Below are 14,932 nucleotides of genomic sequence, written 5' to 3'. Positions count from 1 at the left end.
AATAACAATTCTCAACTCATTGGGTTGGTTCGGATTGATCGGTTTTTAATCCTCAAATCTGATACTCAAACCGATAGTAATCGGATGCAATAAAAAAAATCTGAACCGAACCGATGATCTAATACAACCCACTATAATGCGTTCAGTTCGGATCGGTTTGATCGGATTCACGGATCGGGTTGAATCCACTTACACCCCTAGCTCCAGGTGCTCATACTAAAGGGTAAATTGCTTACCACAAAATCTACTTATTTTCATATGCCAAAATAAACTTCAATTTCATAGTTAAGGATGGGGTAAACATATCTGACCTTTCCTTTTTCATGATATTAATGATCATATTAATTTTTTCTTCATTTATCTTTGGTTTTTTATCTATCTCTTTCCTTTATATCTATAACAAGAATTTTTCCACACTCTCTTTTCTCTCATCCTTTTTCCATGTTACATCTCTTTTTTGATATCATAACTACTTGTCAAAACTCAAAACCTCACTTCCTCTCATCTTAATTTACTTTTCTCTTTTCTTAATTTCTACTTCCATTTCTCAAATTTATTTTCGTTCCCCAATTGGGTGTGGAAATTTTTCCACAAGTGTTCCTCTCCACATAGTATATATAAAGTGTGAGAGAATAATTTTTATTCCTTTGATATTTCACACTTAGGTGCGTTTGATTAGTGTTTTGTATAATAGCTTGGATTTTAAAAGATAGAAGAAAAAAAAACTTGTTTGATATAAATTATATTTAAAAACAGTTTATGAAAACAATTCTTTTTAAAACTAAAGTCCTAAAACATTCCATATATTTTCTGTTTTTATTTTTATTTTTAGTATTCAAGTCACATGTTTTTCATCTTTGCAAAACATTGGTTCAAACTGTTTTTATTCTTTTCTCAAAGCTACATCATTTTCTGCTTTTGGTAACACTAATTTATGTAACGAGCAAAAACTGTTGCTTAAAGATGCATCAAGAACCAATTTATGTTTGTTGCCATAAAAGGGTTCGTTTTGGGCAACACAAGTTTTCACAATGCTAAATAAATATTTTGTATTTTGCAATAGAGATTAGATACTACGTGATAATTGTTGTTTATTTAACACAATAAGTTACATTTTTTCATAGTGTTGTCATAGAGTATGAGAAACTGTAAATCTATAGCGGATGGAATAGATAATGCTGGAACATTAGACTGTCAAAAACTGTTATGTAAAGTTTAGAAAACATTTTCGTATCTATGACTACACATTTGAAATGCCGCAAAAAGTAAAAAATGTTGTAGTCTCTTCATCTGAAAAAAACTGATTTTAAGTTTACAAAACTATTTGTCATCTCAGTTTCGCATCTCAATTCTCTACAATCAAAATTTCCTAAATTAATCCACTACTTCATCTCTTTTCTCTTTTCATGTTTCTCTTTTATTATGATCACATCACTTATTTCTCTTTTTTTTTTCTTTCTTTACGACCATAGGTGTAAGTGAAAATGGTGTACATGTAAACATAACATTAATTAGTGACTCTTTGATTACCCAATTAACATCTTCAAATTGAAAACTATTGAGGACATGTCAATCTTACAGAAGATTATTTTACCCTTTTTATCTTTCTCCATTAACTCCACCTCAAAATAATGTGTCAAAAGGCTTTTCCCTCTCACGCTCATACTTTTTGCCCCACTAGTGTTAATAACTAATCTTTCAAATACGTAAGAAGATAGAGATTCAGTTGGAGTGGGGCAAGGCAAAGGGTACTTATAAAAGCAGAGTGGTGCGTGATGGTTTTGTTAACAAGAGTGTTCAGAGTTATAACCAATTCCTGAGGGAGTGAGTGAGTTAAAGAAGGATCTAAGAGCTGGTGATCAAAAGGCTAATTAATTGGTGATCACCAACTTGCACTCACTCTCCAGTTCAAGGATCAAGCATTAAGAGCAGTTCAGGTATGTTAATTACTTCCATTTGGAAACACTTTTCAATGTTTGCCTGAACTTAATTGCAATTTTCATTTCAGCTGGTGGTTAATATGTATTTATATCTTTGTTTCTAGTTGACAAGTTCATTTCATTTCTTGCACTTCATTTCGCTTATATGTCCTTGTTTTATTCCAACAAAGGAAGCTTTACCAAGCTAATCGATTAGCTTAATTGCCTTTTGCACTGATATTAATATTATATAAAAAAAAATTGCTAACACATATTACTTTCCTAGTCTATGGTTCTACCAATTTTGATTTGAGGACCTGTTGGTTGGATACATTCTTCAAACCATCAAACCACTCAGAAACCAGACTCATTACTTTCCTAACCTAGGTTATTACACCTACATTTCCTTTTAATTTTATTTTTTTATCTTTTCCTTGCGTTCATTATGTAATGTCCAAATTGATCTCTAAGAATGCAAATTAAGTATATTTTTCAAAGCACCAGCAAGACTTCATTGAAACAAGAGTGGTGCTAGGAACATCAGCTAAAGAGTTCTGTCCACAGGAAATGTGGACAATGCTAATGCCTAATGGGACAAAACTCTGCCTCAACATTTCAATCCTATTCAAATCATTGAGAGCTTTCTAGCTCTATTCAACTGACCCACCCACTTTCTTTATAAAAAGTATTCTGTGCAGCTAAAGAAAATTATCTTTTTTTTTTCTTTAACGGATATCACTACCCGTTTGAAAAACGATTGTATTTTTCTCCCAATAAATATTTTTTCCAGAATTTAAACTTACACTCTCATCTTTAAAATTAGCACCAGACCAACCCTTCGTAAAAGAAATTAATCTTACCCATATCATCTTTTCTTATAATATTACTATCCATACATAATAGATTACCTTTCTCTCTCACATTTCTTTCTTCGCCAAACATCCCACAATCCTGACAAACAGCTAACCACATAATGCGGAGAATAATGCGTACGCTTTTTCCATGCTCATAAAAAATAGCTAACCACATACTTTAAAATGGATTAAACAAACTTATTATAACCCCAATAGGAAAAGTTATGTTAAAAATCATGTCTGTTTTTTGACTTAGAGAAATTAAAATTACCATAGTTGTATTGAGCAATTTAAATCCTTGTACAAAAGTCCACACTTAGTGGCAAAATTAATCTAACAAAAAAACAAGTATTATTTTTTCTGAACTAATATGTGAGAGAGACTAATCTCCTAAGAAACCATAATCTTTAAAAGTGAAATTACAACTTCATAATTTTACATGAAAATAAAATAGAGTATTTTATTAAACTAAATATTAGGAAATAATCAACATGACTTCCTCTTGTAACCAAAAAAACTAAATATTTTTTTCTGAATTGCATTTTCAGTCCCTCTAGTTTGAAATTTGTGTGCTTTTGGTCACTATAGTATTTTTCGAGCGAGCCAATTGAATACTTGTAAATTTTTTTAAACAAAAATTGGTCCCTTTGTCAATTTTGTTCTACCAAATATACTTAAGTATTCATTTTGGGATTTGGATCCTCTCCAGCTGCTGGAGAGTCCAACAATGTATACCACTCTTAAAAAAATTTAGTGTTTAAATTACTTTTTCACCTCAACAAATCTCAACCTTTAATTATGTTGATCTATGGCTATAAATGAGTCGTAGATGCTGGACATGATTTTGGGCTGGAGAGGATCCGGGTACTCCAATAAAGTAGGGTTTAAGATGAATTTAAGATACGTTCAAAAAAAGATGAATTTAAGTTATAATATAAATTTGAAATTCTATATATAAGAATTTAGTGAAAAACGAAGAAAATTTGAAGGATTTTTCAATTTTAGGTGAAACATAATATTTTTGTTGTTGGGTTTTAACTGGAAGAAAATTCAAAATGATTGGATCAAACTGATTTCAAAATACTTCAATTAGAAAAGTATAATTTAAGACTTTATGTAAATAGAAAGCTTAAATATGTCTTTTGTCCCTGAGATTGTACTGGGAATCAAATTGAGTCCCTAGTAAAAACAATTAAAATGTAATCGTTGAAATATTTTTTATCAAATTAAGTTCTTTTCCACAATTTTGACCGGTAAATGGTCCAGTGGCGAGCCTAGTCAGCACATGGTGTCCACGTAGACTATTTCAGATCAATTTTAGTTCCTGTAAAATTTTAAATCATAATTTTAGTCTCTCTTCTTCCACCACCGTCTTCTTCCTCTTCCACTTTCGTCTTCTTTTTTCTTCAATGCTCATCCAAATGATGAAATTCTTGTTTCTTTAAGTTTATGGGCACTTGCATGCTTCATCCTCTTCCTCTTTCATCTTCATCCTCTTCTTCCTTAATTTAATTTTTTAAGAATATAACCAGCAAATTTTAACTGCGGATGAGAATTACATCCATGTATATTTACGATAATCATATAAATTGCTGTAAAAGAACTTTTCTTAATTTGCTAATTATGGACCGAGAAGGAAGTGAAACATGAAGGGAATGAAGGAGGTAGAGGAGTGTGGGAAAAAAAATTGGTTAAAGGTTGTGGTCTGGAAAAATCATGGGCAAAGGATGAAGGAGGTTGGTAAAGAAGGTAGAGTAGTGTGGTGGTGGGAATGAGTGACTGAAAATATGATTTTAAATTTTTTCAGTGACTAAAATTGATGCGAAAAAATTCATGTGGAAACCATCTGCTGACTAAGCTTACCATTGGACGGTTGACCAGTCAAAATTGAGCAAAATGACTTAATTTGATTAAAAAAAATTCAAGGATCACATTTAAAAAAAAAATCAGAGACCAAATTTGAAAATGAGAGACTAAAGTTACTATAAAATTATAAAACAACCAAAATCACATTTTAATAGAGAGACCACAAGTGCAATATACATTTTTTTTACCAAGACAATGCTTTTGGTATTCGTTTAAACTTCATGCTGGCATGCTATGGCTTGGGTGACAAATGACAATTGGGGGTTGGTGCCTTTTATGGAGGTCCTGCCAAAGGGGCCATGGAGACCTTAAAAGAGCTTATTTCCATATCTTGAAAAATTATGAAAATAAAAAAATATATTTTGATGCACTTTTTATTCTATTTTCGTACGAGTATTCGAACTGACTCGAAAGTAGCTAACTTTTTTTTGAACATCTTATTTACAAAACTAGAGCTAAAATTATGTACTCCCTCCGTTCCCTATTATAAGTCACATTTTTTGAAAAAATCTTGTTACAAAATATAAGTCACTTTCTAATATCTAGGAAGCATTAAATAATTTTTTCCAAGTTCACCCTCATATTTAATATGAAAGAGATGATAAACTTTAGAAGTATTAACTTGGAGAGAGAAAATCATAGGAAAGTAAATAAGGGTAATCTAGGAAAGTAAATCATTTTTTTTACAAATTTATTACTAGTAACTACTTTTCTTAATCTAAGAGATTTAGTTATTTGTGACTTATATATAGGAACGGAGGGAGTATATTTTAAGTTGTTATATATATATATATCGAGATTCGAGAGCATCCATGATCCTAAATTTTTGGGGTTCATGGTAACTGAAACATGCACGATATATATACTACTCACCGACTTTGTACGACGCGATTGGAGTGGCCGCCAATAACGGAACGACAACATTAAACGATGTTCTATTTCGTGTGGTTTAATGTACGCTTGTTGATTCCAAAAAATATGTACGGTTGCTTTTCATGTTTACACGTATGTATGTATCTTCTTCAACTTTAAATATTTCTTTTCTTTTCTCATTCCGTAATATTTTTAAATTACTAAAAAGAATACAACATGCATATTTGCCTCTTTACTTGTCTAGTTTGAATGGTGAACGCTATGGTGCATTTTATTTTAAGTTGGGATATCGTTGCATACCATTTATTCACCATAGACATATTAATTAAATTAAATATATGAATGGTTAAAATTAAAAAGTTAGATTTACTAAATTGCACTCCACCCATTTCCTTTCTTTCCCTTTTGCACTTATCAAAAAAATGTCCCCTTCTTATGAATTCTCTTCCTCCCTCTACTTCCTCCTCCTGCTTCATATTCAAAACTCACTCTAATGTAGATTCAGAACCCACTCCATTTCATGCGACATCAAGTATTATTACTCATGTGGATCTAATTTGGTGGAGATTCAAACCAAGAGGAGAGTTCAAAACTAATTAGAATAATAGGTGAAGGTAAATTTAGAAGAATTGCGGAGTAACCAAAAGAAGAAGATGAATTGATCAGTAGAAGATGACGAATACAATGCGCATTGCTTCATATCTTAGAGCATCTCCAATGGGGGTTGCTTAAATCCAGTTGGCAACTTAAGCAACGTTGCTTATTTTGAAGCACCACTAGAGCAACATGACGTGGCAGTTGGGTTGCTTAAATTTAAGCAACGGTTGCTTATTTAAGCAACGATTGTTTATTTTCTCTCTCCTTACTTTTTGACTAAAAAAATCATATTTTCTCTTTCATTCATGTACTTGTATAGTGTCATTACCTTGAAATAATATAAATATAAGAGGTATAATGGGACCCAACTAAAAGTAAACTAAGCAACCGTGGTTTGAGCGAATTCTGCTTGGGTTGCTTAAATCCTATGTGTCAGTCTGGACCCACCGAAATAGTTTTTAAGCAACCCAACCAGCAACTATGCATTGGAGATGCTCTTAGAGAGAAAAGCACGGTTTTTTCAAATCTGAAGAGAAAAACACTATTTTCTTCAGATTTGAGAAGCATTTGGAGAGAAGCACAATTTGCTTCAAATATGAGAAGTAATATGAGAGAAGACATGAAATGTTTTATATTATATTCTAACACGCCTTCTCACGTAAGAGTCATTTGGGCTTGAAGTGTGGATAAATACACATATCCTCCTACCATGTTCTTAAATTCTACTTTTTAATTAGAAAGTGATGAGAGTAAGGATCAGACCCCTAATTTATAGAGGCTTTGATACCATGTCAAACAACCAATTATCCCAAAAACTTTAAGTTGTTGGGTAAGGCCACATGAATGATTTTATATTATATTCTTACAAGAACCACTTCATGCAACCATAGCTCGCTGTTGAGAGGTCGAAGAGGAAAACAAGTGGGGTTGGGTTAAAGCTTTAAAGGGGTGGCCATGGGTATCAAGTTTGAAGTTTTTCTTACTTTCGCATTTCCCGAGCTTGATTTGGAGGTTGTTTGCGATGAGGAGATAAAGAGAAGCTTCAAATGAGATGGGGTGGGGGTGCATTGTCGAAAAAGCGAAAGCCGGGAAAGGCATTTTTTGAAAATTAAAGCATAAATTAAGGGTAATTTCGTAATTTCACTCTAAAAATGGGGGATTTGTTTTATGGAAGAGGGGAAATATCGATGTCAACAATGATATATACACACATTATTTTCAAAACATTTCATTTTCACCGAGCATCATTTCTATCTTTCTTATATTATCATCTATCAAATCTTATTCTTTCTCTTTCTTACTTTTCATTTTCTTCTTGTTTCTTTCTTCATTCCACCTCCAAGAAAAGTGTGAATGAAACATTATTCTATTAATGTACTCCTTACATACAAATGCAATCTAGCCATCACAAGTTTTGGATATATGACATAGTGAAAAAAAAAAGATGAATTAGCAACAAAAGTTAGCGATGAATAAAGCATTTTAAATATTTGTGATCTATTCTTTTGTTTTTTTGTGGTAGCGTTAACGTAGTATATAAACAAAGCATCATTCATGGAAGGAATTGGTTTGTTTAGTTTGTTGTTCATTCATTCTGCTCTGTTTCTTTACGTAGTATACGTTTATTAAAAGCCGGCTCTGTATTTCATGTATGTGATTTTCAAGTTAGCTAGATTCAGTCAATGTGCTTAATTTCCGTTGATCTTTCATCTTCTTTTTATTGAAGTTAATTTATTAGTTACTATTACAAAACTATTAAGGCTCTCGAGAAGGTGCATACATGAACTCTGTTTCAATTTTAACACATTAATTGATCATATATTTTTCAACCGTATTTTTTTTATATATAAGGTTAGTTTAAGTGGTAAGATATAGGAAACATAAGAGATTGGAGGGTGAAGGGTCCCGAGTTGGAACCATGAAGATGACTAATTTACTAATTTTACTAACAGCAAACATTTCAAATCTGTCATATTGACTCATCAAAGAAGTGCAAGGGGTACTTTTGCATACTTAACTGAACCATTCGATATGAATGATTTAGAAATGTTGCCCATGTACTAACTTGCCTTGCAGCTTCATTAATTTCAACATCAATTCTATTTTCATTCATTTTTGCTAGATACAAAAAGTCAAAACAAAATAATAAACTAATCAAAACAGTATGGTAATTCTTCCAATTCGTCTTCATAACTAAGATATATAAATAGAGTTTAATGGATATGCACTTACAGTGTAAAATAGTTTTACACAGTCATCCAATTAAAGCATGCCACATAGGAGAGATAATTACATTTGACTTTAATTTTAATTAAAAGAATAAGATATTTTCTGATTTGGCGGAATTCAATTGGATGTCTGTGTAAAACTATTTTACACTGTCAAGTGCATATCCATTAAACTCATATAAATATACACATGTGATTTTGCACTAAGTTGTTATTGAGTAGAGTATATTTAACTTTCTATTATCTAATAAGGGCGGTTCAAGAAAATTGGTCTACGTCGACGTATGAACCATATTTTTATAACTAGTATTTAGTACGTGTTATTTATGATATGCTTTTTATGTGTTAAAACTAATTTACACATAAATTGTTTTAATTTGTGAACTGTATTTTTTTTATCCGGGTAGACCAAGTTGTCTATTAAATGTCACTCTCCTGGATTTGCATGGATTCCATTCAGTAGACGACAGTGATGGGAGATGGTGCTATTGCTATTCTAACTAGTTTTCAGATTCAACTGGGGAAAGAAAAAAGAATCGTCTTCTTCTCATTGCCGGATTTCATGATTTTAAGAAATAAACAATACTTGTTATTCTTGTTTTGTTCAATCATGATACAGAATTTCAGTTGCTTATCAGGGGTGTGTGGAACTGGGGATGGTTTTTGCACTACAATTTCTCACGTTCCTCTATGTCCTGCCAACCCATTTTTCAAAACAGTGCAGCTGAATATGATTTCTTAATAGGCAGGGTCTAGAGGAAGGTGATCAATTACATATGTAAACAGTTTTGTTTACTATGGACTAATAAAAATTGTTCACAAATTAAAAGAATTTCTCGGTAAATTAATTGTAAATAAAACTTAGTAGTAAAAATATGATTCTTAAGCGTAAAATTAGCATATGTAAGCATATGAAAGAGACAAAATTACTTAACCTACTCTTGTCTGCTGCTTTTTCACTATCCACTGATATCTGCCACACTTGGATTGATACCTGGTTCTTGATATGTTCAATGACTACTATAAATACATACTTCCTTTGTGACATTTTCATGCAAGAAAGGTAGCACATATTCTAATGTGTGAGAGTGCCAAGTTTGTTTTTATTTCATGATCATCAATATCATACTTGTTTCTTCTTTATTTTGATAGTGCAAAACATTGAACAACCTCAAACCCAAAATTTGGCAGCTTGGTGAGATTTGGATCATCCTCAAAGGGAATTTCCCTTGCATACTCTTCTTCTTGGGTTCTTGTCTGTAAGATTTAAGATATCATGGAGGAGAATGGTATCTCAAACAATGCATCCAAGAACAATAAGTGGAAACTACCTCTCTCAGTTTTCTTCAAAGATGCAAGGTAACCCCATTTGTCTTCTTATTACCTTATCCTCATCCCTGTTTCTTGGAGGACCAGGCTCATGAAGACTAGAAATATATGACATGAATATCGTAAGCCTGTTTGGAAACAGACTAAAGAGCACTTATTAAATTTATCTACTAAAAAAAACTAGCTCCAATAGTGCTCTTTGGTCTGGATCGAAACAGGTACTCAGTAGACTTGTTGTATTGTCTCTTAATGTAACTTTATGAAAAGCTGAAAACTAACGCTTGGTTCTATTAATGTGAATTAATGTAGACTTATTTTCAAGATGGATTCCCTTGCTAAAGAGATACTTGGGATTGCATTCCCATCTGCACTGGCTGTTGCTGCTGATCCCATTGCTTCTCTTATAGACACAGCATTCATAGGCCATTTGGGTACATTTTCTTATCACTAATCATGCTTTGCACAAAAAAGAGACATGCCTAATTTTTTAGCATTAGTTACAAATCATTTCATTTTCATTACTCTAACTTTTGAAGCTTCAATTTTTTTTATTTTCATGTGTTTAGGACCGGTGGAACTTGCTGCTGCTGGAGTTTCCATTGCTTTGTTCAATCAAGCTTCAAGGATTACCATATTCCCTCTGGTTAGTATTACAACTTCCTTTGTGGCTGAGGAAGATACTATTAAAAAAATCAAGTTAGCAGCAGAAAAGCAGTTCTCTGAGAACATGAAGGCCAAGTCCAACGAAGTAATGCCTGATGATCATTTGCTTGAAGACATGGAGAAAGGTGCAACCAAAGGGAACAGTGAAACTGCAAAAGAAAAAGAAACTTTGCCTGCAAGTGGTGACACAAAGGAGTTAAGGGAAAATAATGGAGATGGTACTTTATCTCTGTCCCTTTCTTGCTTGCTTTTTCTATGTCTATAGTATAAATATCCATGTTGGTATGTCATTGCTTCTTATGCATGACAGCATGAGTAATAGAATTTGGGTTAGTCCTAATCTTACCCTAAAAGTTAGTATAAACGTGAGAGTTGTTTTACCCATTATAAGTTTTAAGGACTTATTTAGTCATATATCTAGTCAATGTAAAACATTATAAACGCTCTTTCCTCACGCTCAGTGATGAACATTTGGAGCGTGAAGGACTAAACATTTCAGATGGTCCATATATGGGTGATTTTCAATAAATAGATCTATGATATGATCTGATACTATATTAGAATTTGGGCAAGGCCTAACTCTACATTCAAAGGCTAGCTTAGACGTGAGAGTTGTTTTACTCTTAATATGGACTTATTTAGGACTTTAACAATAAGTAGGAGTAGGACATCCATTGTGGAAAACCTTATATTAAATGAATGCATTGGAAGTTTAGTTGTGTTCAGACATTTGAATTCAATGATGGCTTATTTCCTTAGCAGGTGCCAATTCAATTATAAGCAAGTCTTCCTCTGTTATAAGTAATGGGCATAAGAATGTGACAAAATCTGAAAAGAAGCAGAAGAGACAAATTGCTTCAGCTTCAACAGCACTACTTTTTGGCACAGTCCTTGGCCTCCTTCAAGCTGCAACCCTCATATTTGCAGCCAAGCCTCTATTAGGTGCAATGGGTCTGAAACCTGTATGTACCTTTATCTTTATCATTAAAAGTTTAAGTTCTCCATTTTAAATTACGGTTGTGGCTGCGATCCCCGCTGCATTATGGAATTGCAGACGATGCGGATGTGGGGACTCCTAAACCCATTACGTTGCGGCCTCTGACCGCAGTTTAAAACCCATTTACACATCTTCATCAAATAGAGTACATTTGTTTAGGCTTTTGCTTGTCAATTGAAGTTGTTCTCCTTTGTGCAGGGTTCTCCTATGCTAATCCCATCAATGAAGTACTTGAGATTGAGAGCCTTAGGTGCTCCTGCAGTGCTTCTTTCCCTAGCTATGCAAGGAATCTTCAGAGGGTTCAAGGACACAACAACTCCTCTATATGTCATTGGTAGGTTGTAATGATCCATTGACTTGGAATGAAGCTTAATGGGAGATACTTTATTTTTAAGTTCATCAACATTTTTTCTTACTTAGTTCATTTGTGAATGTGGTTTTATTCAGTTTCCGGGTATGCATTGAATGTGGCTATGGACCCAATTCTTATATTTCGCTGCAACTTGGGCATCAGAGGTGCAGCCATTTCACATGTGCTCTCTCAGTAAGTCTTGCTTTATTTTATCCAAATAGTGTTCAAATATTTTTGTTATTCTCTCAAAATTGTAACTTAACAAATTCTAATCATTTTAGGTATGTGATGGCATTTGCCTTATTTGTTATATTGATGAAAAAAGTGGATCTGGTACCCCCAAGCATGAAGGATTTGCAGATTTTCAGGTTTCTTAGAAATGGTATGATGGAGGGCATTAAAATAGCATGCTGATATAGGAGTCTACATTATTATTGAAAGATCACTCTCCTCTATGAAATATAAGGAATAAAAATAGAAAAGAAAGATAAAAAATAGGTCACCTAGACTAGAATAGATGCAAATATTAAATAGTAATGAAACATACACTGATCACTAATAGTGTGTTTGGACTTTGGATCAGCTTTCTTTTACTCTAAGTTGATTCTGATACCTCAAAACTACTACAAAAGATTCTGTCTAATATTGATTTCGATTCTAGAATCAGTTTTATAAGGATTTCCGAATATGCTACTAATGTTGGCATTTGTTTTTAATTTCAATAGGTGGTCTGCTATTGGCCAGAGTAATAGCAGTGACATTCTGTGTGACCTTGTCAGCCTCATTGGCAGCAAGGTTAGGTGCAACTCCTATGGCTGCATTCCAAACCTGCCTTCAGGTGTGGATGACATCATCACTTCTTGCTGATGGCATAGCCGTTGCTGTACAGGTACAGAAACATTTTATTAGCATTATTGGGATGTTAACTTGATGCATATTAAATACATCGGCTAGTTTTACGCTGGCTGCCGAAGGCCTAACACAACCCTCCTCCTTTCCCTGGACTTGGGGCTATGCTAGCATAAGTGGAGAAATTGATCAAAATGACCTCATTATCAATAATATCCCTCAAAATATGGTTTTTATTGAACACAATGGCGTAGTGGGATCCATATAGCCGAACTCATTTTTTGAGATTAGACTTACTGTTGTTGTTGTAGTTATTGTTGTTGTATTGGGATGTTAACTTCGCAAATTACTCTTCTTTGAGAAAATAATAAATAGAAATTAATTATCACTAATATGATTTGTTTCCTTGACTCAGGCAATTCTAGCCTGCTCCTTTGCTGAGAAAGACTATGACAAGGTAACAGCTGCTGCAACAAGGGCACTGCAAATGAGTTTTGTTTTAGGAGTGGGACTCTCTCTTTTAGTTGGAGTTGGACTCTTCTTTGGAGCTGGAATCTTTACCAAAAGTGTACTTGTTATTCACTTGATCAGAACAGGCATCCCGGTACATATCTCGTTCAACAACAGATTAATACACGAGAGATTTACATATCAGATAGAGTTTCTAATCTGAGTAGCGATATAGTTTCTCTTATACTAGATTCTCCTATTATCAATTATCTTTTGTATGTGATCTTAATCTAATTTCATTCCACCCACCAGTTTGTAGCTGCTACACAACCAATCAATTCACTAGCCTTTGTCTTTGATGGTGTGAACTATGGGGCATCTGATTTTGCTTATTCTGCATACTCCTTGGCAAGTTTACACAACCCCTTTTCTCCTATGCCCTTCTCATGATGTTTCATCTCTTTCCAAAAAATAATTTAGCAATTTCCTATGCTCTTTCTTCAGGTCATTGTGTCATTAGCAAGTGTTGCTACAATATTTCTTCTCTACAGGAGTGAAGGTTTTATTGGGATCTGGATTGCACTAACCATCTATATGAGCCTTCGCATGTTTGCTGGTATATGGAGGTAAATTTTCCCAAGTCCAAAGCAAGAAACTAAAACATACTCACACTAATTTGTAGCAACTATATTGATAAGTTGCATAAGCATAAGTATAGGATCAAAATTATTGGCCAATTAATTACTATATGAAAATTGAACATTGGAACATTTTCATAAAGACTTCAAAATTATTTTTCATGGTATTTTGATTTGATGATTTTGTAATTCTATTCTACAATTTTTTTAAACAAATATGTGAAATGCATTTGCAGGATGGGAACAGGAACAGGACCTTGGCGTTTTCTCAGAGGCCAATCATAGTCTTGATGACAACTAATAAAATAAACTTCATCGTTGAGCATCATCACATACAATATCACTCAATTAGGATTAGTTGTCTTTTTTAAGACATGATTACTTCTCCCTAATAATGTGATAATCTTATATCTCCATTTATAGGTGCTAGCTAGTATTTCCAGTTTGACAGTACCTGTGCTTTTTTTTTCTTCTTCTTCTCTTTGATGTATCCTCTACTCATTGTAATTTTGTTGTACTTAGAAGATTCTTCTTCTTCTTCTTGTCAGTATGTAAACTCTTACTCCATTTAGATATAAAAAATAAATTTCTTCACAATCATTTTGAATTCGATCAAGTCCATGTATGCTCTTTCTCCAATAATTGCAAATTTGCAATCATCTTCAACTTATCTTTTACCTCTCTTGCAATTTAAGTTTCAAGCAAACAACCAACCAATCAATCAATTGAATCGCTTAAATAATTAAAACACTAGTAGTTAGCAAGTCCGTGTGGATTTATAACTTTTTATTACTACGGTATTGCCGTTTTGTTTCTTAGGTATTACCGTTCACTTGTTGTGATATCAAGGGCCACAACTAACTTAACCACAACAGTTAGGTTGCTAGAACTCTAGTCAAGTTGTTGCAACAAAGTTTAAACCGCCATGTCACGTGGTCATTCCGTTATGCCTTGTAGGAAAACCGAATGTTGCAAAACTAGAATACTCACTTTTCTCATTACTCTTCCTGAACTCAATAATTTGTTGTATGACTTGAGCGTCAAAGTGTCTTTTATCCTCCACAATTGTCATATTATCGCTCACCTATCTGCTCACCTATCTGAGCACCTTGCTCCTTAATATTCCAAAAAAAACTTTAGTAAATTTCGAGTCCGACGAAGATTAAAATGAATTTTTCTTACGCTTAAAATCAATTTTCACGAACAAAATCAGCTTTTCTTACACTTAAAGTAAACTTTCACACCCAAAAATTACTTATAGCAAATTATCTCAATATTAATCTTGGTTTATAGTGCGCCTCCTCTAGCCATTGTTGA

The 14,932-nt window shown here is 33.3% G+C and overlaps 1 protein-coding gene across 3 annotated transcripts; it reads left to right on the top strand.

Annotated features, from left to right (window-relative positions):
• The first annotated feature begins 1,777 nt into the window (after positions 1-1,777).
• On the top strand, positions 1,778-14,212 carry LOC130745427 (protein DETOXIFICATION 43-like). 3 transcript variants are annotated; one of them, XM_057597664.1, is made up of 13 exons: positions 1,778-1,937; positions 9,529-9,696; positions 9,976-10,097; positions 10,233-10,547; positions 11,089-11,291; positions 11,525-11,660; positions 11,774-11,870; positions 11,960-12,060; positions 12,404-12,567; positions 12,943-13,131; positions 13,290-13,385; positions 13,482-13,603; positions 13,852-14,212. In XM_057597664.1, exons 2-13 carry the CDS (start codon positions 9,614-9,616, stop codon positions 13,898-13,900), a joined length of 1,677 nt encoding a protein of 558 aa, XP_057453647.1. In that variant the 5' UTR covers positions 1,778-1,937; positions 9,529-9,613; the 3' UTR covers positions 13,901-14,212. The 3 variants fall into 3 exon arrangements, with proteins under 3 accessions (XP_057453647.1, XP_057453648.1, XP_057453646.1); XM_057597665.1 differs by having other exon boundaries at positions 9,490-9,696; positions 11,092-11,291; XM_057597663.1 differs by having other exon boundaries at positions 9,490-9,696.
• The last annotated feature ends 720 nt before the right edge of the window (positions 14,213-14,932 follow it).

Source organism: Lotus japonicus, chromosome 3 (assembly GCF_012489685.1).
Source record: "Lotus japonicus ecotype B-129 chromosome 3, LjGifu_v1.2".
Classification (NCBI taxonomy): Eukaryota; Viridiplantae; Streptophyta; class Magnoliopsida; order Fabales; family Fabaceae; genus Lotus; species Lotus japonicus.
Note: the sequence above shows the minus strand (reverse complement) of the source record. Positions and strands in the feature narration are given on the sequence as shown.